General features: G+C 47.5%; 4 protein-coding genes and 1 pseudogene across 4 annotated transcripts; 2 read left to right on the top strand and 3 right to left on the bottom strand.

Annotated features, from left to right (window-relative positions):
- Nucleotides 1-3801: 3801 nt before the first annotated feature.
- LOC128760467 (odorant receptor 131-2-like) lies at nt 3802-4798 on the bottom strand (annotated as a pseudogene).
- A 2310-nt stretch (nt 4799-7108) lies between these two features.
- Nucleotides 7109-11909, top strand: LOC128760468 (odorant receptor 131-2-like). Its single transcript, XM_053867895.1, has 6 exons — nt 7109-7223; nt 8858-8940; nt 9438-9537; nt 10216-10297; nt 10872-11034; nt 11094-11909. The coding sequence occupies exons 1-6, from the start codon at nt 7109-7111 to the stop codon at nt 11907-11909; spliced, it is 1359 nt and encodes a 452-aa protein (XP_053723870.1).
- Nucleotides 11910-13743: 1834 nt separating this feature from the next.
- LOC128760469 (odorant receptor 131-2-like) lies at nt 13744-14780 on the bottom strand. Its single transcript, XM_053867896.1, has 2 exons — nt 14628-14780; nt 13744-14559 (listed from the first exon to the last, which is right to left on the bottom strand). Exons 1-2 carry the CDS (start codon nt 14778-14780, stop codon nt 13744-13746), a joined length of 969 nt encoding a protein of 322 aa, XP_053723871.1.
- Nucleotides 14781-17159: 2379 nt separating this feature from the next.
- Nucleotides 17160-20649, bottom strand: LOC128760470 (odorant receptor 131-2-like). Its single transcript, XM_053867897.1, has 3 exons — nt 20554-20649; nt 18097-18258; nt 17160-17924 (listed from the first exon to the last, which is right to left on the bottom strand). The coding sequence occupies exons 1-3, from the start codon at nt 20647-20649 to the stop codon at nt 17160-17162; spliced, it is 1023 nt and encodes a 340-aa protein (XP_053723872.1).
- Nucleotides 20650-22319: 1670 nt separating this feature from the next.
- Nucleotides 22320-27607, top strand: LOC128760471 (odorant receptor 131-2-like). The gene is made up of 3 exons (XM_053867899.1): nt 22320-22402; nt 26585-26726; nt 26846-27607. Exons 1-3 carry the CDS (start codon nt 22320-22322, stop codon nt 27605-27607), a joined length of 987 nt encoding a protein of 328 aa, XP_053723874.1.

A 27607-nucleotide genomic window follows, 5' to 3' on the forward strand; every position in this document is an offset into this window, starting at 1 on the left:
TGGCTGCAGCGTTGCTGCTGCTGTTTCGCTGCAAGAGCTGAATGAATGTTTCCAGTCACTGAAAATTGAACAATAATAAAAAGAAAGAAGTGAAGACAACAGTGTTGTTTGTTGAGGGGGACTAATGTCATACCAACTCTTTACAAAAACACTCGACAAGCTTCACAAGCACAGAGAGATCTGCCAGAGTGCAGAAGCGGCCTACAAGTGCCTTGTACTGGCTGTGCTTTCTGGCTCCAGACGCCCTTCAGTCTTCCCCCCGGCTGTATTTGTGATGGAAGTTCCCCAACCAGTGCAGCAGGCGGCGCTGTTTCACAACCACAGTGGTAAAACCCTCAGCATCTTGAACACGTACATTTATTGAGGTTTCACAAATTATAGAGAAGGACTTGTGACACGAGCAGATCACAAACATCTGTGTCTCTCGTCCTGTGAAATAATAATCGACTGACGGCATAAGCACAGTTTTAGTTTTCTGGTGAATTCAGCCGTGTGGCGTCATCAGCCAGAGAACAACTGCAAACTACTAACAGTTGACAAAGTGCACATCGGCAAGATTCGGAACAGGAAGTGAGAGCTGGGTCCGACCCCCATCAACATCAGAAACTAACACCTCATTTTCTTGAGTGAAGAAGACCTGACCATAAGGAAACAGAGTCTGCCGCATGCTGTAACTGCGATATAGGTAAGAAAAATGAGACCAACAGCTCTGTCACAGAAAACCATCATTTGATCAACACCAGCTGCATGACTTCCAGCACAAAGTCCTTTCCAGAGAACAAAAAAAAAGCTTCAATTTTGCCTGTAAATTTTTTCAGTAAATCCAACGGCTACTCACTGAGGTTGGTCAGGTGACATGCGCTACTGCAACTCTCAAAAGAACAATGAAAATGGAAAGAAAACAGAACGCAAGTGTGAAATCTCCATCACAGATAGAGTCCCCTGCTTATGAAGCGCTTGGTTCTTTTGCTGTCTGGTTTTCACTCCATTCTACTTGGAATTGATGATTTCCTTTTGTGCACTTTTCTTTTAGCGCTGCAGAGCTTGATTCTCATCTTTTTTGAGTTTACTGTTATTCCAGGGATAAACCCAGGTACTGTGATTTGTTTCTGGTGTCTTGACATGGTCATCTGCATCAGCATCAGGCTCCAGATGTTATCTCTAGACCTCAACACAGAGAAGAGAGTCAAGGAGAGACAGTGGTGCAGCTTCACTGCTCTGCTGCAGACTTCTGAGTTCTCTCTCTCTCTCTCTCACTCTCTCTCTCTCGGAGTGCATGCTGGGAGCGAGGTGCGTGAGTGGGTGTCCTGAGCGAGTGGATTTTTTGTACTTTATTTCATTTAGTGTTAATTAATAAATAGTAACTTCACCGGTGTATTGTTTCCAGATCAAGTTAGTAGCTCACTTTGGTGCCTTTTCTTTTTTTACTTAAATTATTTGCTTTTACTCTCGTTTTTAACATCTCACACAACACCATGAATGGTTTTAAAGTGGGAGTTTTAAACATTAATGGAGGGAGAGAAAAGAACAAATATTTATGAGACAATGAAACTGAAAAAGACAGATGTCCTTTTAATCCAAGAGACGCACAGTGATTTTAGCAACAAAGCAGACTGGAGGAGGGCGTGGGAAGGGAAAGCCATTTTAAGTCATAACACTTCTCTTATTAGAGGAGTAGGCTTCCTCTTCTCCAGGGCTTTTTACCCCAACTCACTGGAGGTCCAGAATGTCATCAAGGGCAGGTTGCTTCTGATCAAAGCCGGTTCGACCATTTTAAGGCTGTTTTTATCAACGTCTACGCTCCAGCAACCGGTGCAGAGAGGAGGCAGTTTTTTATGAATGTTAAAGATGTTTTAAAAACTGCAGTACGGAGGATGTTTTATTCTTGGGGGACAGAAAAAGATGGCATTAGCCAGCCTGTTAGACAGGAAAGTACAGGGTGCACTCAGGTCAGGTCAGGTCCCGGTTCCAGACCATCAAGGAGATGGATGCTCCGACGAGCTTCTCCTTCGGCCTGGAGAGAGGATCGGACAGGGGAGAGTGGTCCATGCGGCGTTATCCGATACGGGCCAGGAACTCACAGAACCACGCCCGATTCGGGAGCAGGCGGTGAGTTTCTCCTCGTCACTGTATACCAGCGAGCGTGCTCGGGGCCCACACCACTGGAGGGTTTCTGTCAAGAACTGTTTCAGGTGTTGGCGGAGCAGAACTCCAACCTAGAGGAACCCCTCCGGATGGAGGAACTGGAAGCCGGCCTGCAGAACATGCAGGGCGGGCGGGCTCCTGGCATAGCTGGACTCACCACCGAATTTTACAGAATCCATGACACTCTTAATGTGAGTCTGATTTTCATAGATAGACACAGTCACTCATATATTCAAAATTGGATGAAAATTTTGATCAATATTGTGACTCCACTTGCATCTTCATCCTCTCATGTTGATTCATTCATCGTTTTCTGAAGTGAGAGTTCTGCTTCCATCATGACTCGGTGCAGACTGGACTCGATCTCAGTCGTGTTTCTCTCTCAGAGGCACACACAGGAGCCACTCGGTTGCTGCCAGTAACCTGACCACCAGCCTGCCCCAGGACTCCGTGTCCACGGCCATAGTGAAGAACATGATCACTGTGGTCCTCAGCATCTCCAATCGTCAATGGGAGGTTGATCCACACCTTCAGACAGCACCAGGTCAGTGTGAAGTCAGCTCGATCCAGAACCAGCCTTCATGTGTCCTCTAGTTTTTCCATGTCCTGAACACCCACACACGCTACATCCTCTACATCCACCTGGTGGCCAACGACATCATCCTGATCGCTGTTAGCAATCACTTACATCACCTTCACCCTCAACGCCTCCATCTGCAGGTGCAGGTGATTCTGCCATTTCACGTTTTCAAAAAAAAAGCCATTGTAACTCATTGCAACGGCCTGGTTGTGCTGTCATGATTTATGTGTTGTGCCAGTGATTGTCCACTAGGAGGCATCATCGACCGCCATGAAGGGCAGCGTGTCCTCATTGGTGAAGAGGGCGAGGAGAGCCAGAGTGCAGCGAAAGGAGACAATGATCTTGTAGTGAGGTGTTCACCTCATCACAATATACAAAGATGAGAAATGAGCGGTCCCCACAAAGATGGTGTGACAAACCTCTGTGTGTATGCATGCGTGGAGGTGGGCATGTTTTGCTATTCTTGTGAGTACCAAGTCTTGACAAGCCACCTTCTTGTGAGGACATTTTGCTTCGTGAGGACATTTTTGTCTGTCCTCGCAACGTTTTATAATAAACTAAGTTTGGTTCAGAGTCCTGGTTAAGGTTAGCCATTTTGTTTTGGATGGTTAAGTTAGTGGTGACAAGCTGAGGAAAGTCAGAGGTCCTCACAAAAATAGCAAACAAACGTGCTTGGCGTGTTGTGTTTTGGATGCACTTTGATCTGCAGAGCATCATGAACTGTGTGTAGAGGAGAATGACCCTCACAATGACCAGTAGGTGGTGTCCCTCCTCATGGGCGTCAAGTTGCTCACCAGAACTGGAAACGTTCTGATGGAGGGACTGAGGAAGACTTCATGTCTTCATCCAGGAAACTGTGTTCTCCAAAAGTCTGGGCTGCTGCTCTCATGACAGTAGAAGGATGGATTGTGGAGTCGGTTGACAGGAAGTGTTCAGCAGAAGTGAAGTGAAGGAAGATGACTGAGGCAACTTGTCTGAGATCTGCTCCTGAGATGAGGAGGAACGGCCATGTTGTCCAATAGTTGTGATGACGTACGAACGGAACCCCGACCTCCTTGTGTGTCTGGGCTGCAGGTTTACTTGATCCTACACAGCAGGTGGCCCAGCAGGTGCCTCCTGAAGGTTTTGTCCCGGAGCCCGTAGACGATCGGGCTGATGGAACGAGGTAGGATGTACACGACAATGTAGGCGCAAAACAAGATGTGACTGGAGTGTCGGGGAAACCAGAGGCGCAGGAGCTTGGACAGCTGGGGCGCGGCATAGGTGGTCATGCAGAGCAGCAGCTGGAAGCCGTGCAGGAAGATGGTGTTCCGGGCTTTCCTGGTGTCTCTGCTGGCTGACTTGGCTGTGAAGAGAATCATGAAGTACGAATAGAAGAGCGTGACCTACACGATGACCAGCAGCACAGAATAGGTGACGTCCCTCTTCAGGATGATGAGTGGGTGCGGGAAGACGGTGGTTCTGAGACAGAAGATGGATGTGGAGAAGAAGGCCGTGGGCTGAGTCGCTAACGTGAGGAAGAGATCAGGAAGTATAGACAGCAGGCTGGTGGCCCAGATCAGGCTGATCAGCACCAACGTCCTCCTCACCGTGCAGATCCGAACGTGGTGCAGCGGCAGGCAGATGGCGATGTAGCACTCCACCGCCATGCAGGCCAGGTTGAGCGGCGTGTTCTCTGTGGTGAAGAGAGCGAGCAGCACCAGCGTGCAGCAAAAGGAGACATTGATCTTGTAGAGCGTGTAGCTGATGAGGAACAGGGCAATGGACAGGTACACCTGCAGCATGTCATTCACAACCAGGTGGATGAAGAGGATGTAGCGAGGGCTGGTGTAGAAGACCTGCAGAGGAGGGAGTAGAGTTCCTGTGACTTCTGACCTGATAGAAGACATCAAAAGATGATGTCTGATCGGATGACTGCATCTTCATGTAGCTGCAGACCTGGTGTTTGCAGAAGGTGTAAACGAAGGTGGCGTTGACATAGCCGACGGTGAAGCCCAGGACCACCACTATCACGTTCTTGGTCACGGCCAGCGCCAGAGAGTCGCGACTGGGATCCGCCAGAGAGGCATTCATCTTCAAACTGTGAAGAGAGACGTGAGAGTGACGGTGGAGAGTGACAAGACAAGCTGACTGAACTCGACCTCTCGGTGCCGCCTCCCAATTCAGGGATGTTGCAATTTATTCGGGCCACCATGCAACATTGTGTGCTCAGATTACGTGAGCTGACTGCCGGAAGACACTGAAAGGGCAGGTGACTCCATCAAAGGCAGGATTTACTGGCCTCAGATTATGACTGAGTGGAAGGTGGGGTATCAATTTCACACATGGAGACTAGACCTGCGCCCCACACAGAATCTTTGGGGAGTGCTGGAGAAAGCTTGGTGCAGTGACACGTGAAGCATGTTTCCATCAGCATCTGAGTCTCCCCTCTTCTAACTGCAGCTGCTGTCATGAGACAAGGCTTTAAGACTGTCAACAAATTACATGTGACGTCTAAAGACATTTTTATCGTTAAGTCAGATTCTGTCAGACATCAAGGTAGAAAAATGTCATTGCCAGACATTTATCTGATAATTGGTGACTCGTGTTTAGATTTGATCTGAGAATGAGGAAACTTTACTCATCGAGTGTCTGCTTTATTCTGCGCCAGGATCATATATAAACTTCACGTCTGACTCTGGATTGACCCTGATATTTATTTACATTTAATAATCTACTGGTGGTCACTCATTTTAGCATGGAAATAGTCATTCGCAGAAGTTAACTGACACGCACGCATAAAGTGTAACCACACAATGTCAACGATTCATAGCACAAAGGAGTTTTTTTGTGTCGTTAGAATGACACTGGAGTGAATGTGGCCCTCGTACAGCCACTCTCTCTCTCTCTCTCTCTCTCTCGTTCTCTCTCTTTCTCTCGAGCTTCTCCTCTCACATACACACACACAGGAACCTTCTGACCTACACACAAACACAATTTGACATTATTCACTAACATGAGAAGACTCCCAAAACATGATCACTTCCAATCAAACACAGAAACACACATGTACTGACTGACACACAAACACAATTTCACTAGCCGAACACACATAAAGTCTCAACCACTCTCACGCAAACACTTTCATGTGTTTACAACTACACACTTGTCTCTGACAAGAATACTGTCTCTGACAGAATCACTGGCACAAGTCCCACTGACAAACACAAACTAATACACCTTGTGATTGTGGATTTCACCCCAACCAAGTTAAAACACACACAAAGAACATAATGCGACACACAATGTTGCAGTCATTTGTTGTGACCCATATGTTAAGTTGCACTTCACTTCAGTCAAGAGTGGGGTCGCTGACTTCATGGCACTTAAGTGTGGGAGCTGTACACCAGGTGCAGCAGGGACTTCCTGTAGGTCTTCTGAGATTGTTCTTCACCAGAATATGATCTTGAAGTACATGCTCAACTAACAAGATGACAGCGAGACAGACAATGCAGGTGACGTCCTGTTTTCCAGTAATCTGCAGGACTTGAAGATGGCCAGTTCGATCGCCATTCAGCGTCTCGTTCTTCAGCCTTCGTACGAGAGGCTGTTACAGGCAGAGAGAGTGTGGGAGTTTGCCAAGCCACACCAGATTTGTTCTGTGGATTTTGTGAAGGCAAAGGGAAAGTTTGCATTTGCCACAGGCTCAGTTCAAAATATCTTCTCTGTACGTGGTGGAGGGTCTCTAGTCCAGTGACCTAGACTCCCATCTCGGCCTTTTTTGGATGATGTGTTCTTGCTGGCTATATCGAGCACTGACCATCAGCTCACACTGGGACTGTTTGCAGCTGAGTGTGAAACACCTGCAATGCAGATGAGCACCTGCGAGTCCATGATCTATTGCCAGAAAAGTATGGAATGCCCGTTCAAGAGGTCAGGAGGGACTCATTACCCCCAGGTGGAGGAGTTTAAGCATCTCAGGCTGAAGTCAGGTGAGCAGAAATGGAGTCAGACAGTGACAAATGAATACAAGTGACCAGAATGAGCTTTGAGCTGAGACACCAACACACAAACACAGCCACATCAAGAGGAGCCAGAGGAGGTGGTTTTGGCATGCCTTCCGGACGTCTCCCTGCAGAGGTGTTATGGGCATGTCCATCTAGGAGGAGGCCAAAGGCCAGATCTAGGATCCGAAGTGAAAAAGAAATCCAACTGACCAACTCGCGTGAGGCAACTGCAACATCAGTCCAATCATGTTAGCAAAATAACATGCACTGTTGTGTAATGGAACATTGACTCTGAAGGTCATTTGAGTGACCCAAGGACTGGATCTGATGACCTGGAGTTGACAAGCAATCTCCAACAGTGACCTCAAGACTCTTCAGTTCCAGGGTAAACGTGAAGATGACAGGAGCTCAGGAGAAGACACTCAGACTCGCCATGCCGGATGATGACTCAGCTGTTTACCTGCAGGTTGTTGTGCAGTCAGAGGAACTCTCAGTGGATCACCTCGCTGAAGGTCAGCTCTGGAGGGAGCCACTTCCTGCCTTCACAATAGCAGCCTCATTACTGCTGTGACCTTCAAGACCTGTCCTCCAGAGACGCTGATGCAACATGTGTTCCTGAAGTTTGACTCCCCAAAGTCTGTCCTCAACTTGTTTCATCATCGGGTGGAAACTCATGTTTGAGACTGAGCTGAGTGACGAAAGAACGATTCGGTCAGAGGAACTGAACAAAGCTGCCTGACCAGAGTAAATCCACACAGGCAAGTGAGGGAGATGACTGAAGCTGGAATCCAGACCATGATCTTCCTGCTGATGGGCTGCACCAGGACTGATGTTCTCTCTCTGGTCCCTACTGTGTGAGTTCACAATGGGACTTCTGCACCCACCACCATGTGTCATGCTGTGTCCAGACGTAGAAGAAATTGGATCTGGACCTTGTGGTCTGTCTGGTTGGCTGTTGAGATCCACCCGACCATGGCCCAGGTCATAGGTCAACACCAAGTACCTTCTCTTGTCCTCCTCTCTCTCTATCACTAACGGTCTCTCCAACTCCTCTGAGATCTTAGACAGATCAACAAGGCTCCTCATCATCTCCCACTCCAGGAGCAACTTTTCAAAGTTCAAGTCCAGGGAGACACCAACAACCTTTCAGACTAATGAAGACCTCCATCACCAGAGACCTCCATGACTCCCACTGCCGATCTCAGGAGGTCACATGACCTGCCCAGGCTCTGAGGAGATGCTAATAGATCCCGCTGTGGGAGAGTGTGTGTGAGCGAGGGAAACACTAGGGGGAGTTTAGGAAAGGTCAGATGGTCCCATCATGAGGAGCAAGTATTGCGTCAATACAAACACAAGCCAGCAAAGTTTATCTATGTAGCACCTTTGACAGACAAGGGAAGTCACAACGTGCATCACAAAGAAAAACACACATACAAGCGTTAACTTTGTATTAAGAAAACAGCAGTATAGATGGAGTTCAGTTTGCAACTGTTCCAAGTCACTATGAGTTGACGCATAATTCTGCAGTTCATGTCCAAGTGTGCCAGACAGTTTAATAATGTAATCCTTCAAGTCATGAAACCGGCTGCGCTGGCAGAGCTGGACACGCAGGTGAAAACAACACATTGAGTTCACGCTTCTACTCTCCAACAGACGCTGAATGACTGTGCTTTCCATCTTTTTTGCAGTTGCGAACCTGTCAATATGGCGTGTGGCAGGTAAGGTAACAGCATGGCAGATGTGTTTATGACAACATGACGCCATGATTGATGCCCACATTTGTAAAAGAAACGGTGATGACACCATGTTCAGATGTTGTCTCCTACATGTCCTTTTTTCCACTATCTCTTTTCTAATATTGTTGCTAGATGGTTCAGCATCCTCAAAAAAAGACTAGTTTCAACTTGATCAGGGAAACAAAATGCATTTCTTCTGAAGGTCTGTCATTGTCATTTGTTGACAAAACCGATGCACTGATGACACCTGAGCTGCTCCTAGTCCACCTCCAGGTTTAGTCCAGATCACTTGGAGCTCCCTCTTGAACTCCATCCAGTGGTACCATAGGTCCACATTTTACAGTCTTTAAAAAACATTCAGACTGATTGTTTCTTCACTCAGTTGTGGGTTTGTGTTTTCGCCCTTCTAGGTGGCTGGAACAACAATCCACCAGGTGGCCGGTTCCATAGTGTCTTTGAGCGGCTGACAGTCGGGTGTGAGGTCCAACCAAGGGTACAAAGCAATGTTGCAGCTCAACAACATCTCAGCCGTCATACGTGACCGCAGCTACCTTGCCACACTTTGGTTGTATTGTGCTCTGCTCAAACATAAAGATTTGAAGGTCAACAACTGAGAAGGCTCTCCTGTGATATCTGCCATGCCAGCCTGTTCACTGAGGGCGTACCAGTGTCATTTGAATAACAATGGTGGGCAGTTGGTTCCACCACAGTGAAGGTTGCCACAGCAGCAGAGCGGGTGAGAGGCCAGGTCCCATCAGGGCCAGCACCACCAGTCCGATTTATTAAGAATAATGGGGTCTGCTTTGATCCAAATAAGGTTCAAAAGTGACTTGACTGAAGGACCAGAGAAGCAGTGAGAGTAAGAAGCTGTGCAGAACAGTTCTTGAGCTCCCACTGGGCTGATAATGAGAGCTATTATTGTTACTTTAGCACACAAAAAGGCCGGTTTGGGTTCAAGCTGACTTCACACTAACGTGGTGCGGTCTGAAGGTGTGGATCAACGTCCCATTGCTGAAGGTAGATGCCGATGACCACAGTGACCACATTCTTCACTACGGCTGTGGGCCGGGAGTCCAGGGACTCACCGGTGGTCAGGTTACTGGCGGCAATCATGAAGCTCTGTGACTCTGCAAGAGAAACAGGACTGCCAAGAATCCTCAACAGCCAGTTACAAGCTTCTGCAGCTCTGGTCACCCTGAAGCTAACACAATTTCACCTAAGTCAAACAAATGCAAGTGTCAATAGTCAAGTGTCTTTAGCAACATTTTTCTCTATGTGAAAGGTTTTTTTCAACAATTTAGACAAACCACATTTGCGCTGTTCACTGTTGGCAAGCATTAGGGCTTTTTTTCAATGAAAATAAGTGTGCCAAGTTGAAAAACAATGACCATCCACAGGCCTGGACCTGAAGTTGAAATTGACATGCAGACTCCACACACATTCGTTTCACACACACACACACACACACACACACACACACACACACACACACACACACACACACACACACACACACACACATATTTCACACACACACACACGTGCACACACACACACACACAGCAGACCTCAGCTATAAGAGTCTGGCTTCCTCTCTCGGTCCAGACAGGGGGCAGCAGGTGAGAGCTGCTTACTTCTGACTCTCTTCCTCATGCTCTCCTGTGACTGAACCTCTGTTGAACTCAGGTTTGGTCTGCTGAACTGGATCTCCTGAAGAGTATTTGTGCTGTAGCTGTGTGTTCTGTTTCCATGTGAACTTCCTCTCCAGGTTGCTGTGAGCGCTCTGGACCAGCAGACCTGACTGAAGTGGTCTTCACTGACTCTGGACCAGCAGAGGCTTCTGTTCTCAGGTTCTGCTCCTGTCTGATCATGTGAAGCCTTTCATCAGAGCCTCGCTGGTGACTGATGACTCTTCACTTTGAGAGTGATGAGCAGCGTCAGCAAAGCTCACTGATCCAACAGACACAGTTGATTTTATTCTCTCTCAAACACTGAGCTTCAACACAGAGAAGAGAGTCAGGAGGAGAGACAGTGGTGCAGCTTCACTGCTCTGCTGCAGACGTCTGCGCTCTCTCTCTCTCTCTCTCTCTCTCTCTCTCTCTCTCTCTCTTTCTGCCTCTAAACTCTGGCACTCTCACAGATGGAACCAGATGTGTGTGTGTGTGTGTGTGTGTGTGTGTGTATGTTGGTGAGTGTGTGTACTGTCCCACACCACTCTGCAATTTCTGAAATTGTTGGATTGACCACAGTAATTCTGACAACAGTAATCTTTGACTAATTAATTGACTTATTTGTGTGTTTTGTGTGTTATATATACACACACATTCATTCATCTGTTTCTGAAGTGAGAGTTCTGCTTCCATGATGTTCAGGGGTGACTTGTGCCTGGACCTTGACCTGATCTTAGTCCTAATTCTCTCTCAGAGCCACAGACATGAGCCTCACAGTTTCTGCCAGTAACCAGACCACAAATGAACCCCTGGACTCCCTGCCCACGGCCATAGCGAAGAACATGATGACCGTGGTCCTCAGCCTCTCCATCATCTTCATCAATGGGACGTTGATCCACACCTTCAGACAGCACCAGGTCAGTGTGAAGTCAGCTCGATCCAGAACCAGCCTTCATGTGTTCTCTTGTGTTTCCAGGTCCTAAACTCCAACCCACGCTACATCCTCTACATCCACCTGGTGGCCAACGACATCATCCTGCTAAACCTGATCGTTCTCCTGTTAGCAATCACTTACATCACCTTCACTCTCAACACCTCCATCTGCATGTTCATGGTCACTGTCGCAGTGCTCGCCAACTTGAACAACCCTCTCACTCTGGCTGCCATGGCGCTGGAGTGCTACGTGGCCATCTGCTTCCCGCTGCGCCACATGCAGATCTGCACTGTCAACAACACCTATGTGGTGATCGGACTGGTGTGGGTGATCAGCTCGCTCACCATCCTGCCAGACCTCTTTGTCGTCTTGGCGACAGAGTCTCTGGACTTCTTTCACTCTGGCGTTTTCTGCGTCCGAGATAAAATATTCCGGAGCCCAGAGCTGAAAGAGAAGCGGGACATTTCCTTAATGGTGCTCCTCGTCCTTGTCTGGCTCATTCTGGTCTACGCCTACTTCAACATTCTGTGTGCAGCACAGGGGGCCACCAGCGACGCCAGGAAAGCCAGGAACACCGTCCTGCTTCATGGGTTCCAGCTCTCGCTTTGCATGCTGACGTACACCTACAGCTACATCACCAGCGGACTGATCGCTCTGTTACCACAGGCCATCACAGACATCCTCTTCATCGGCAACGTCCTGCTCCACGTGCTGCCAAGGCTGGTCAATCCACTCGTCTATGGTCTCAGAGACAAAACCTTCCGCAAGTGTGTGAAGAGAAGTCTGTGTGGTGCAGGAAGAGACGGCGCCATCCAGAGGAAAGATGAAGAGAGGCCTGCAGGGGGCCACGCTCGCTGATGGCTGCAGCGTTGCTGCTGCTGTTTCGCTGCAAGAGCTGAATGAATGTTTCCAGTCACTGAAAATTGAACAATAATAAAAAGAAAGAAGTGAAGACAACAGTGTTGTTTCTTCTGAAGTGAGACATTTGAGACAGTTACACAACCACACAACAGTCTGCATCAGAACAAAATCAGTTCCACGAGTGCGATTTCATAGACAAACAGTGAACCGTTTCTGGGAGCCGTTTCTGAGTCCAGGGACTCACACCAAACGCAGCACTGCTATGAAAGAGAATCAACGTAAAATGCACACGACTCACACCAAGTGAGCCGCACCAAGTGAACGGCACCCTCACAGTGACGCTGGAAACAGGGTTGAGTTCTATTTTTTGCGCTGTAGTCAAGTTGCAGTTGAGATGATCATTCATACAGGAAATAAGTTGACAAAGTAATTTGAAAGTGATTTGATTTTCAATCTTTAACTTTGAAACATAAACAATACGCACGTGTGCAGAGCCCTCCTCCCCCGAATTCAATGCCAATGTCAATCCCAGTCGCGCAAAAGGCGACTGAAGTGATTGGTAGAATTTGCGGGAACTTTAGTTAATAGTTGCAATCACAACATCGTGAGTTCCTGGAGGTACTCCACTGAACAGCACAAATAGTAATGCATTCACCAAAATTGTGTCTTTATAAAAGTGAATGATCCACATTTTACTTTCGACTGAATGCAGAGCTGAATTATTCACTCTAATTTTACATTGACCTATTGTTTTCGTAGCATCCACAATACAGTTCAGAATGGCTGCTGATGAAGCAGCAGTACTCAGCAGCAGTACTCAGCAGCAGTAGCACATTTTCAGTGCCACAGTTCAGTAGATCAGTTCACATGGTAGGGCCTCAGACATCATGGGAGCATGGATAGCCTTGGAGTTTCTTTGTTTACCTCTGCTGCGAAACTGAATCTCATGCATCTGTGCATCACCCAGTCCAGTCATAATAAAGCTACTCAGCTGCCGGCATCGACAGACTAAGCTGTTTACATGTATTTTGAAAGTCAGAACTTAGGCAAACTGAAGCAATAAGTCACTCCTCTGAGCCGTCATATAAACATGCTCATTTCACATTTGGACTGACCGCCTCCCCTCAGGTACGTTTCACATTTTGTTCCCGCAACCGCTCTACATTTTCCTTCCTGTATTTAATTTGCCAGAGTGATCTTCTTTTGACCATATTTAGCACAGCGCAAACTCTGCTCTGTGAAAGTAAATTAAATATAGGATACAAAAAGAAAAAGTATACTGACTCAGTTTTAGCACAAATAACTGCATTCATAGTTAGTCATTTCAGTCAGTTTCAGATTACCGCATACTTTTCAGACAAATGAAGTGCAAAAGAGTCACTGAGCAAGTTATCACATGTTCAGATTTTGCAGAAAGTGAGCTCTGTTTGCCAGTCACAATGGATTTGTGGAAGTTCTCCGGTCTCTGGCAGATGGCTGTCTAATGCCATCCCTCCCTCCTGAAAGAAAGGCAACATCCCTGTCCATTTTTATACTATAATTTTACCTCATTGGCCTTTTGTTTCAGTTGTCTCGTACTTTACTATTAAACTTTGAAATTAAACTTTGTGTGTTTTATGTTGTTATGTATGTTATTCTGATTTTCAGCGCTTCACAGACAAACTTGATATTGCTGTGTGCTTGAGAAACTTGTGTGAGATTGGACAGAAAATGTACACTGACTCAAAGATTCACTTCAGAAGAAACAACACTGGCGTCTTTGCTTCATTTTTATTTTATTAATCATTCATTCAGCTCTTGCAGCGAAACAGCAGCAGCAACGCTGCAGCCATCAGCGAGCGTGGCCCCCTGCAGGCCTCTCTTCATCTTTCCTCTGGATGGCGTCGTCTCTTCCTGCACCACACAGACTTCTCTTCACACACTTGCGGAAGGTTTTGTCTCTGAGACCATAGACGAGTGGATTGACCAGCCTTGGCAGCGCCTGGAGCAGGATGCTGGTGATGACGAGGATATCTCTGAAGGCCTGTGGTAACAGAGCGATCAGTCCGCTGGTGATGTGGCTGTAGGTGTAGTTCAGCATGCAAAGCGAGAGCTGGAACCCATGAAGCAGGACAGTGTTCCTGGCTTTCCTGGCGTCGCTGGTGGCACTCCGCGCTGCACACAGAATGTTGAAGTAGGCGTAGACCAGAGTGAGCCAGACAAGGACGAGGAGCACCATGAAGGAAATGTCCCGCTTATCTTTCAGCTCTGGGCTCCGGAATATTTTATCTCGGACGCAGAAAACGCTAGAGTGAAAGTAGTCCAGAGACTCTGTTGCCAAGATGACAAAGAGGTCTGGCAGGATGGTGAGCGAGCTGATCACCCACACCACTCCGATCACCACATAGGTGTTGTTGACGGTGCAGATCTGCACGTGGCGCAGCGGGAAGCAGATGGCCACGTAGCACTCCAGCGCCATGGCAGCCAGAGTGAAAGGGTTGTTCAAGTTGGCGAGCACTGCGACAATGATCATGAACATGCAGACGGAGGCGTTGACTCTGAGAAGCGTGTAGCTTATCAACAGCAAGAGTGTGACCATTGTGAGCAGGATGATGTCGTTGGCCACCAGGTGGATGTAGAGGATGTAGCGTGGGTTGGAGTTTAGGACCTGGAAACACAAGAGAACACATGAAGGCTGGTTCTGGATCGAGCTGACTTAGGGTTAGGGTTACTGACCTGGTGCTGTCTGAAGGTGTGGATCAACGTCCCATTGATGAAGATGATGGAGATGCTGAGGACCACAGTGATCAAATTCTTCACTAAGGCCACGGTCAGGGAGTCTCGGGGCACACCGGTGGTCAGGTTACTGGCAGGATCAGAGAGGCTCATGCCTGTGACTCTGAGAAAGAAACAGATGAGTCTCTTCACAACTTGAATGAACACAAGCATGGACAGAACACAAAGAAGTCAGTAAGTGCACACAAGTGTGAATGAACAGGAGTCGTTTGAATTATTAAATCCAGATCCAGAAGAAATGGCGGTGTGATATGGAACTGTACAGTCACACACACACACACACATTTGGTCACATCTGTGAGAGTGCCAGAGTTTAGAGGCAGAAAGAGAGAGAGAGAGAGAGAGAGAGAGAGAGAGAGAGAGCGCAGACGTCTGCAGCAGAGCAGTGAAGCTGCACCACTGTCTCTCCTTGACTCTCTTCTCTGTGTTGAAGCTCAGTGTTTGAGAGAGAATAAAATCAACTGTGTCTGTTGGATCAGTGAGCTTTGCTGACGCTGCTCATCACTCTCAAAGTGAAGAGTCATCAGTCACCAGCGAGGCTCTGATGAAAGGCTTCACATGATCAGACAGGAGCAGAACCTGAGAACAGAAGCCTCTGCTGGTCCAGAGTCAGTGAAGACCACTTCAGTCAGGTCTGCTGGTCCAGAGCGCTCACAGCAAGAGAGTCAGAACTAACCAGCTCTCACCTGCTGGACCGAGAGAGGAAGCCAGACTGTTATAGCTGAGGTCTCCTGCGTGTGTGTACGTGTGGAGGTGTGGTGGAGGTGTCGTAAGGGTTGTGGGAGGGTTGTGTGCTCGCCTGTGTGTGAGTCTGTGTGTTCAGTCTGCATGTCAGGTTAAGCTTCATGACCTTGCTTGTCAATGGTTTAGGTGAGTGACAGAGGCAGTACATACTGTTTGATAGTGAGATGTGTGACGGAACCAAAGCTGCTGGTGTTCTGGGCATTCATGGTGTCTTTGCTGGAATATGATGTGAAGACAATCCTGAAGTGTTTGCAGCGTGACGGTTCTTCTTTGCCATGTTGTCAAATTGTTGAGTGAAGATATTAAAGGAACCCCTGACCTTGTTGTGAGTCCTCACTGAGTCAACAAGTGTTGTCTCATCATGACACATCCAATCACTTGAAGCAGCCAAGCAGTTCCTGTCTTTTCCAACAACACAAACCTTCAACCTCTGTCGTACAGGTTGGCTCTTGTGGGGACTTACTCTGGTCAGCAGTGATCCGCCCACACATAACCATAATCTAGCATTACACACATTTATATATTATATATTATATGTCTCTGAGGGAATCCAAAAGTGACACACTCACACACACAATTCACAAAAAAACGAAAAGATACAACATAAGACTGCCGGTGTTGTTGACACTCAGACACAAGCAAATACACACATGCTTACACAGACAAAGTCTCACACCAACACATTGATGTGTATAGTGATGCAAGCATGGCTCTACACTCTCAGAATCACAGACACACACTCAGACCTGTGTTGAATTCGTGGACTCCAACATGGTGGGAAATGTCCAACCTTTTTCACAGACCTTAACTCAACAAAGACAAGATAAGAAGTTAGCTGGTATGACGGATACTGTGATGCAGCGAAATGAGATGATTCTGGATTGAGGGAGCAACACCTCAAAAGTTCAGTAGCAGCACTGCAATCTCAGCATGTGGGTCTGGAAGAACACCAGCAAATGACATCTGGTCGCACTTTTTATACTGGGGGACCAGCACTTGGTCTTGTACAGCGAAGACCACTGGGAAAAACATCATCAATAAAATAAAATAAAATAACCCACAAACAACAGTGGGTTATTTGTTAGCAATCAGTCCTGTGATCCTGTTTTTTGGGGGAACAGGATTGATAGTGGAGGATTTAAAGCAGGCAGGAACATGACAGACTCCAAGGATGCATTGAAGATGTCCTTCAACACCGGAGCCAGCTCAGTGGCACAATGCTTCAGGATGGCAGGGGAAACTCTGTCCGGACCCGCAGCCTTCCAAAGATTCAGCTTCCTGAACTGAGTGAGCACGGCCTGCTCCAGGATGTCAAGAGAAGGAGGGGCAGGTGAGGGGGCAACTCAGCAGCAGGTGAGTACAAAGCCTTGTTTTCATTTAGTTTATTTGACCTTCAGAGATGGATTGTGATATGAAAGCAAGAGTCTGGTGGCTGACAGCAAAATAATAAAACCAAATGACATGCTACAGTTTCCACCGCTTCGCTTGCTTGTGTGGACTATTCAATCCTGAACACCATTCCAAATCCGGCAGGACACACAGCAGGCTGCGACTGTCAGACCACCTGAGACTATTCTAGGCTGAATCTGAATATTATGTTAAAAGGAACACCGACGTACTCGAGGACACACATTGACCGGATGTGTGAAGCCGCATTTACAGATTGTTGGGGTTAATTGTTGTGGCTCACGTGCAGCCAGTTACAGTTCACGCAGGACTTGATGGCACTCAGGTGCAGGAGCTGCACTGCAGGTGGCGGCGCAGGTACTTCCTGAAGGTACTGTCTCGTATCCCGTAGACGACGGGGCTGATGGAGCGCGGCAGCACATACACAACCACGTAGCAGGCGAAGCTGAAGTCATTGCTGTGCTCGGGAAAGGCCTTGTGCAAGGCCAGTCTGAGCTGCGGCTCGGCGTAAGTGGCCATGCACAGCATGACCTGGAAGCCGTGCAGCAGGATGGTGTTCCGCGCCTTCCTGGCGTCGTTCTTCGCCATCTTCACCGTAAATATGATCTTGAAGTACGTGTACAGGATCACTATCCAGACGACCGCCAGATACACAATGTAAGTAATGTCCCGTTTCCGGATGATGTGGGGGTTTCGGAAAACTGTCTCTCGAACACAGAAGACGCGGGACTTGAAGAATGATGGCGGTTCGATCGCCAGCGCGATGAAGAGGTCGGGAAGAACCGATAACATGCTGGTCATCCAGATGAGTCCGATGAGGACCTTGGTCCGCCGGACGGTGCAGATCTGGGCGTGGTGTAACGGCAGGCAGATGGCGATGTAGCACTCCACTGCCATGCAGGCCAGGTTGAGGGGCGTGTTCTCAGTGGCAAACAGTGCCAGAAGGATGAAGGCGCCGCAGATGGAAACGTTGATCTTGTAGAGCGTGTAGCTGATGATGAAGAGGAAGACGGTCAGGGACACCTGGATCATGTCGTTGACCACCAGGTGTAAGAAGAGGATGTAGCGGGGGTTGGTGTTGAACACCTGCAGAGATGTGGGTTGTGGTCACATGACACCCTGGCCCACTTTGGGTTCACAGTGAAACATCAGCATGTGAAATCAGCAACAAACAAAAGAGCAGATTCTGACCTGCAGTGAGCCTGGACCTCTCAAGAACAGCGAGCCGACAGACGCAGCTGGAGTGTGGTGGCTGTACCTGGTGTTTGCTGAAGGTCTGGATGAGGCAGATGTTGATATAGTTGATGGAGATGCCCAGCACCACCACGATCACATTCTTGATGGCGGCTTTGGTGAGCGAGTCTCGGTACCCCATGACCACAGTCAGGTTAGAAGACTGAGTTGCGTTCATCTCGTCTGGCTGGAAGACAAGAGAGGATCATGATGGGCTGTGTGTGGAGGTGGAACCCTTGAGAGGTTTCACCTGTCTGTCTAACCACAAAGAGCCTGAGAACCCAGATGTGAGCGGAGGAGAGTCCAGCTCTGAAACCTGGCCTGCTCCCTCATCAACCTGGTTCCTTCTCTTGGAATGTTGTTTGAGAAACGTGATCATCCACATTCAGATTCACACCAATGAAAGGATTCAATCTGAGTTCCACTTCTGCAGCCGGAGCAAGTCTATCCTCCATCATCATCTGCCTGTTGTCCACACCCGATCCATGTCAACTACGTTTGGACTTTGATCTCCGGTCGTCACGTGTTTAGAAAATCTCTCAACTAAATCCAACATCTTTGATGAGACCCTGGTCTGGCCTGAGGTTCAGAAGAGTCAGAGATGAAGACACTGAGGTGGTCAGAACTGAGTGTGAAGTGCAGGTGCAGTACCTGTGTTGAGGACCAACGTGGAGGTCGAAGCTGCCGGAGAGTTCCAGCGACTCCACTGAGATGATCAAAGATGTGAGTCCAGAGTGGAGAAGAGCAGTCAGGACCAGAGGGATGGTTGAGCCATCAGCTGAAGTTCTCTCAGTGTTCTGTGTTCAGATGAGTCTGTGGAGAAGGTCCTTCATGAATGTCTCCTGTCGAAGGACACACACACTTGAGCAACCTGCAGATGTCTGCCAGTCACAGAGCTGCTGCTGCCGTGAAGCTGGAAGATATAGACCCAGACATGAGCGTGCATGTGTGTGCACGCAAGGGTGTGTGCCTGTGTGTGTCAGTGTGTGTGTGTGTGTGTGCGTCCGTTAATGTGAGATTGACCTATGAGTACAACAACTGAGGTACAGTGGTAAACCTGAAGATGACTTTTTACACATATTATATGCAGAGGAAGAGTGCAATGAAGTGTACATTTCTGAAAAGTAAGAAGAAGAAGAAGTAAGAAGAAAGAAAAGTGAAAGACTAGTCAGTAACTTAACATCATACAGACTGAGTTCAGTGCAAGATCACCAGGATTTCAAGTCAATAAACGGCACTCCACAAATCAACATCAACTTAAAATGTTAACATTAAAGGGGTCCTGTGATGCTCTTTCATGTTTGTTAGTCATCAACAGTGTTAACAAGATGAAACATGACACTTGAATTTGAATTGTACTTACACTGCACATAATGTGGTTCTTAGCAAGAGAAAAGAAACTTAGATTTAGACAAGTGTTAGATCATTTATCTTATTTTACCCATGGATTTCTTATTTCTGCTGCTCAACTTTTCACTAAAATCTGATCTCAAGCGTAACCTCATCTTTTTTGTCTATAATAGACATGGAACCTTAAAGTGAGATAAATAAGAGGTAAAATATATTTTACATTGCTGCCCCGTCTCAACAAAAAATAAAACTTCTTGCTTCATTCAAGTGTTTATTATTGCTCTTAGTTCATGTTGAGACACAGCAATATCACAACTCACCATCAGTCATTTATTTCACCGTCGTCAAACCAGATTTTTTCTGCTATTTTCTGCTTCACTTTTGTGTCTCTGTAGCAAAGGATTACAAGAGTAGTGTTGAAGTGTAAACACGGAGAATTGTGTGATGATGTGAATAATCTTTCTCAGAAACACGTAAGTGCATCTTACTTGTGATGGGCATGGATAAAACAATGATCATAACTATACAGTATAATGGACAGTGTGAGTTTTGTAGAAGTAATGCAGTGTTTTTTGGAACCAGGCCATGAGGGCAGAGTGTTGAACCATAATTACACAGTTATAAACCCGTTTCAATTCAGGCCCTGAGTTGATTTCAGACACTTTGATATTAAAAGTCCTGGAGAAGCGGAGGAGAGTACAGTGGAAACCAAAGGCAGCTGCCCACAAAAACAGTGATGACACCATCACGATCGAAAGAAAAGAAAGAAACTCATCTGGATCCATATATTTGTGCTCAGTTTTAAGCTAAGATCCTTCTGCATGTGAAGCAGATGTGATGACCACTGCACTACAGAAACATGAGTCCAACAGAAGTCCTTCCTTCTGGAGACGGAGATGGAAATAATAAACACCACGATCAGAGACTGTTAAAGTATTGTTGAATTTATGAACTGCTGCTTGGAACATAACATTGAAACATAATAAGTCAATTAAAAATAATTTGTACATCTTATGTACAGCAGTATTTACTGGCAATATACCTGTTGGTATTCTTACACTGAACTCATACTGAATGTGTGCAACTGCACTTAGTCTTGGATATTCCATAATACTTTTCAGCGTTAGTATACCTCACTGTAACCCAGGTTGGTGGACAGGGTGCCGTGTCTCGTCATCCATGTTGGAACATCATCAGCTGCCTGAGGCCAGAATCCACCTTCTTTCATGACCTATTTCGCTCTCCACAGACCAGGTGTAAGAGGTGGAACATTGGCTAGAGGAGGTGCAGCCTGTTGGTCACGCTATGAAAGTCAAACTTCAGTCAAAGTCAAACAGACAATGTTTCCCAGAGGAATAAGACTGACCTGTGATCTGTCTACACCTGACTCTGTGGCCCCGAAGGTGACTGAGAGTGGGCTTTGGGACACATTGAATGGTGAGAGATCATCCTCATAACCATACATAACCACAAGAGGGAGACATTTCACCCATGACAGTTGAGTGTCTTCACAGCATTTGACCAGTTTTGTTTCCCCCGCACCTCCCGATCGGAAGTTTCATCAACAAGACGAGCTGTGAGTTCATCAGAGGTGTGTCCTGCAGATCAGGTCCAGGAGGTCATATCTGCTGGAGCTCAGTGAGGATCACCATCGTCTTGTCTTGGCAATAGGGGCTCAAAGCTGAGCACTTACAGTTGGTGATGTGTAGTGAAGCCAGAAGTGTGGTGGTGTAACGGCGCCATCTTGAGAGACAGATGTTGACTGTTATCAAATGAAATGTTCACAGTGTGTGGAATAAACAGTGTGAGTGGACTGTAGACAAAAACAAAATGTGTGTAGCTACCACTGCGAGCTCCCCTGCAGCTCCAGCATGCAGGTATGGAGGGAGAGCTCTTGTGAGGGGGTCAAGCCATTGCTAGAAGAAACTCACAGGGCGCAACAAGATGCCATGTTTCTGCAACAGACCTGATGTCACACACCCAGACTTGCTCCATTGTGTCATGCAGCACACGCCGTCACGTGGCCCCGGAGGTGTGCCACTTTTACAATGGGACAAGTTTGGCAGAAGAGAAGTTCTGTATGCACACGTGGGAAGGTTGGCAACAGGAGGTCCACTGGAAAGTTTGTTTACAACACTGGCGCCAGCTCTCTGTGCTGTTTGTTTGATAAAGTTGGTCTGTTCAACTCAGATCATGATGCAAACATGCTGTTATCCACTGCCACACTCGTTCCCCTTCAAAAACAAATCATTGCTTTGGGGTTTTTCTCTCTTCCAAAGTGGAAGAAAGGCCAAGGGTCTCTGAAGTAACAACTTGGGTAGCAGCTGCAAGACACCCAAACATCACTTACAACGCAGTCATTCCACACAAGCTGTCGCGTAACGCTCGCCAAACAACTTCCCACTGAGTTTGCTGACTTGCTCTTCAGAAAATCCAAGGTGACATCAACAATAGGTCTCATAGAAGAGCTGATTGTGGCCTTGTGTTCTTGCAGTAGTTGACCACTTCCACAGAACACAGTGACTTGTCTGACGCAATGTTGTGTTGTCAGTAGAGTCTCCATACTAGCGATGACTCAGCTGTTTACCTGCAGGTTGTTGTGCAGTCAGAGGAACTCTCGGTGGATCACCTCGCTGAAGGTCAGCTCTGGAGGGAGCCACTTCCTGCCTTCACAATAGCAGCCTCATTACTGCTGTGACCTTCAAGACCTGTCCTCCAGAGACGCTGATGCAACATGTGTTCCTGAAGTTTGACTCCCCAAAGTCTGTCCTCAAAATGTTTCATCATCGGGTGGAAACTCATGTTTGAGACTGAGCTGAGTGACGAAAGAACGATTCGGTCAGAGGAACTTAACAAAGCTGTCTGACCAGAGTAAATCCACACAAGCAAGTGAGGGAGATGACTGAAGCTGGAATCCAGACCATGATCTTCCTGCTGATGGGCTGCACCAGGACTGATGTTCTCTCTCTGGTCCCGACTGTGTGAGTTCACAATGGGACTTCTGCACCCACCACCATGTGTCATGCTGTGTCCAGGCGTAGAAGAAATTGGATCTGGACCTTGTGGTCTGTCTGGTTGGCTGTTGAGATCCACCCGACCATGGCCCAGGCCATAGGTCAACACCAAGTACCTTCTCTTGTCCTCCTCTCTCTCTAACACTAACGGTCTCTCCAACTCCTCTGAGATCTTAGACAGATCAACAAGGCTCCTCATCATCTCCCACTCCAGGAGCAACTTTTCAAAGTTCAAGTCCAGGGAGACACCAACAACCTTTCAGACTAATGAAGACCTCCATCACCAGAGACCTCCACGACTCCTGCTGCCGATCTCAGGGGGTCACATGACCTGCCTCGGCTCTGAGGAGATGCTAATAGATCCCGCTGTGGGAGAGTGTGTGTGAGCGAGGGAAACACTAGGGGGAGTTTAGGAAAGGTCAGATGGTCCCATCATGAGGAGCAAGTATTGCGTCAATACAAACACACACCTCCACACACACACATGCACACACAGGTTTGTTGCACCAACTTTTCATTCCCATAATGCTTTGCCCAGCCTCTCCCCCTAAACCTAACCATCCAAAAAACATGGCTAACTTTAATCAGACTCTAATCAGAACCAACTTAAACCCAATTATAATGAAGTTGCTGTTTTGAAGTCTTCATCATCAAATTGAGGCTTAACCTTGTGGCCTCTGGCACAAGGGCCCCACAAAGCCATAAGGGCCATTGTAGTATGTTTCCCCCAAAATCTGGCAAATCACAAGTTAACTTTGTATAACTTTGTAACAGCACTTTGTATGTATATATACATACATATATTAAAATGAACATTTATAATTCATTCATTCAGGTTCATGACTCATCAAATCTAACATCAATGCCGATTACATCAATGCCTTTTTAAGTTTAAAATTGAGATGTTGACATTCCAGAGTTATAACTGGTTGGCAAATGGCTTGAATGCTGCGTTTCCACCGCTCAAGGACGTTTGAGATTGAAGCATCCAAAACAGTCTTCAACCAAAGATCTCACAGATAAAGATTAAAGTGATGGCAAAAACATCCAGGGTTGGTGTCTTCGTCTGTCTCATTTTTAAGTGAGTGATTATGGTTCAACCCATCAACGCTCTGCATCTTGTTCCGTGCACCAGTTCATTATTCGACAAACACGTGAACAGTCGGATACTGGAGACGTTTTATTGTTTTCACATCCACTACATGAAGGATGGTCCTCAGTAGAATGCGCGTGTCTCCGTTACACCACCACACTTCTGGCTTCACCACACATCACCAACTGTAAGTGCTCAGCTTTGAGCCCCTATTGGTCAAATGCTGTGAAGACGCTCGACTGTCATGGGTGAAATGTCTCCCTCTGGTGGTTATGTACGTGAAGACGAGTTTTGGGGCAGCAAAACTTCAAGGCAGTTCTGCTAAAAAAGCTAATGAGGTGTTGAAAGCACAGCGAAATGTGCTTCAATTGCAAACCTCTGGTGTCAACATCTAACACTGAAGTCTTAGTCAATATAGTTTGCTGTGGGAGTGAGGAGGTGTTGGTGTGATCCACCTCTCAAAGACTTTTCAGATTGAAGCATCCAATAAAAAAATAGTGACAATGATAGTGGACAAATCTCACCATGTTTAACCCTCTGGTGCTGCATGAGGTTCATTATTTTGGCACGGCCTGTTCCTCCTCTACACGTTTGGTTGGCGAAACGAAGCACTCCCACCACCAACTCCCTTCGGTGTTGCCCATCAGTCAATATAAGTGTCGCAGCCGGACACAATTGAAAGTGATTTTTATTTGAGTTGTTATGGTCAACGCTAATGCAGCCGTGAGGTGGCCTGGATAGTGCAGAGGGTTGTGTCAGGAAGGGCATCCGACAAAAAAACCTGCCAAACTAAAAGATGCGGATCAGACAAATGATTCTGTTACTGGGTTGGTCAAGGCCTGGGTAAATAACAGTGCTGTTAACCAGCAGGGTGCTGGTAGAGAAGGAGAGGGGGGAGGCGTGCCAATAGACAGAGGGAGAAGAGGAAAGACAAGAGACTCTGAATGTGGGAACTATGACAGGGAGAGCTAGAGAGTTGGCTGACATGATGCAGAGGAGGAAGGTGGATATTCTATGTGTCCAGGAGACCAAGTGGAAAGGTAGCAAGGCTAGAATCTTAGGAGCAGGGTTTAAACTGTTTTATCATGGTGTGAAAACCGTATCGGACAGAGTAGATCAGAAATTGAAGTGGACATCTTCAGTCCCTGTGTGAGCTGGTGGTCAGTGCTTGATGTAGCCAGCAGGAGCACATCATCCACAAAAGGCCCAGATGGGAGTCTAGGTCACTGGACTAGAGACCCTCCACCACGTACAGAGAAGATATTTTGAACTGAGCCTGTGGCAAATGCAAACTTTCCCTTTGCCTTCACAAAATCCACAGAACAAATCTGGTGTGGCTTGGCAAACTCCCACACTCTCTTCAAGATCATATTCTCGGTGAAGATGGTGAAGAACAATCTCAGAAGACCTACAGGAAGTCCCTGCTGCACCTGGTGTACAGCTCCCACACTTACGTGCCATGAAGTCAGCGACCCCACTCTTGACTGAAGTGAAGTGTAACTTAACATATGGGTCACAACAAATGACTGCAACATTGTGTGTCGTATTATATTCTTTGTGTGTGTTTTAACTTGGTTGGGGTAAAATCCACAATCACAAGGTGTATTAGTTTGTGTTTGCCAGTGGGACTTGTGCCAGTGATTCTGTCAGAGACAGTATTCTTGTCAGAGACAAGTGTGTAGTTGTAAACACATGAAAGTGTTTGCGTGAGAGTGGTTGAGACTTTATGTGTGTTCGGCTAGTGAAATTGTGTTTGTGTGTCAGTCAGTACATGTGTGTTTCTGTGTTTGACTGGGAGTGATCATGTTTTGGGAGTCTTCTCATGTTAGTGAATAATGTCAAATTGTGTTTGTGTGTAGGTCAGAAGGTTCCTGTGTGTGTGTGTGTGTGTGTGTGTGTGTGTGTGTGTGTGTGTGTGTGTGTGTGTGTGTGTTGCTTCTCCCCTCTGAGATGGCACGTGTCAGTGTATTTATGAGGAGGCGTCCGTGGCCTCTGCATTGGAGTCCTGCAGCCTGCTCAGGTGAGTTGTCTTTCTTGGCAGTCACTAGTCAGCTGCAGTGAGGACCCGAGGTGTAGGTCATGCAGGTGAAGAAGACAGAGTCAGCGCAGCATGTGAGGTTGTAGTTGTTAGAAGCGGAGATCCATGACTACTGAAGAAGACTGGCGCCCTCAGAGCTATATGAAGAGAAAATGCATGTTTGAGGAACATCTCAGTAAGGAACACCTTCAGCAGTTCAGGGAGTTTAGCAGGCTGAAGGTTTGAGGTCTCTAGCAAGACTGTCTCAAAAGGATGCAGCACCTCGAGCATCTGATTCGAGGACATCTGCAATAGAGATCAGATCAAGTTTTCTGAACGACTTTGTCAGGTAAACACAGGCGTCTCGCAGGTGTGAGCCGTTGGTTTCATTGACCACGCTGCGCTCATGTGTCACCAGCTGCCATTGTGTTACAGGGCCACGAGGTTTTCGCTTGTCTAGTCACATGAGCACAACAACAAGCATGCAGCAAGCTCAGGGTCGTGAAGGCGTTCATGCAGCTGTATCAGTGAGAGGAGAAGCTCGAGAGAAAGAGAGAGAGAGAGAGAGAGTGGCTGTACGATGGCCACATTAACTCCAGTGTCATTCTAACGACACAAAAAAACTCCTTTGTGCTATGAATCGTTGACATTGTGTGGTTACACTTTATGCGTGCGTGTCAGTTAACTTCTGCGAATGATTATTTCCATGCTAAAATGAGTGACCACCAGTAGATTATTAAATGTAAATAAATATCAGGGTCAATCCAGAGTCAGGGGCGCAGGTCTAGTCTCCATGTGTGAAATTGATACCCCACATTCCACTCAGTCATAATCTGAGGCCAGTGAATCCTGCCTTTGATGGAGTCACCTGCCCTTTCAGTGTCTTCCGGCAGTCAGCTCACGTAATCTGAGCACACAATGTTGCATGGTGGCCCGAATAAACTGCAACATCCCTGAATTGGGAGGCGGCACCGAGAGGTCGAGTTCAGTCAGCTTGTCTTGTCACTCTCCACCGTCACTCTCACGTCTCTCTTCACAGTTTGAAGATGAATGCCTCTCTGGCGGATCCCAGTCGCGACTCTCTGGCGCTGGCCGTGACCAAGAACGTGATAGTGGTGGTCCTGGGCTTCACCGTCGGCTATGTCAACGCCACCTTCGTTTACACCTTCTGCAAACACCAGGTCTGTTGGTCCACGACCCGACTGCAGCTACATGAAGATGCAGTCATCCGATCAGACATCATCTTTTGATGTCTTCTATCAGGTCAGAAGTCACAGGAACTCTACTCCCTCCTCTGCAGGTCTTCTACACCAGCCCTCGCTACATCCTCTTCATCCACCTGGTTGTGAATGACATGCTGCAGGTGTACCTGTCCATTGCCCTGTTCCTCATCAGCTACACGCTCTACAAGATCAACGTCTCCTTTTGCTGCACGCTGGTGCTGCTCGCTCTCTTCACCACAGAGAACACGCCGCTCAACCTGGCCTGCATGGCGGTGGAGTGCTACATCGCCATCTGCCTGCCGCTGCACCACGTTCGGATCTGCACGGTGAGGAGGACGTTGGTGCTGATCAGCCTGATCTGGGCCACCAGCCTGCTGTCTATACTTCCTGATCTCTTCCTCACGTTAGCGACTCAGCCCACGGCCTTCTTCTCCACATCCATCTTCTGTCTCAGAACCACCGTCTTCCCGCACCCACTCATCATCCTGAAGAGGGACGTCACCTATTCTGTGCTGCTGGTCATCGTGTGGGTCACGCTCTTCTATTCGTACTTCATGATTCTCTTCACAGCCAAGTCAGCCAGCAGAGACACCAGGAAAGCCCGGAACACCATCTTCCTGCACGGCTTCCAGCTGCTGCTCTGCATGACCACCTATGCCGCGCCCCAGCTGTCCAAGCTCCTGCGCTTCTGGTTTCCCCGACACTCCAGTCACATCTTGTTTTGCGCCTACATTGTCGTGTACATCCTACCTCGTTCCATCAGCCCGATCGTCTACGGGCTCCGGGACAAAACCTTCAGGAGGCACCTGCTGGGCCACCTGCTGTGTAGGATCAAGTAA

Source organism: Synchiropus splendidus, chromosome 6 (genome assembly GCF_027744825.2).
Source record: "Synchiropus splendidus isolate RoL2022-P1 chromosome 6, RoL_Sspl_1.0, whole genome shotgun sequence".
NCBI classification, from domain to species: Eukaryota; Metazoa; Chordata; class Actinopteri; order Syngnathiformes; family Callionymidae; genus Synchiropus; species Synchiropus splendidus.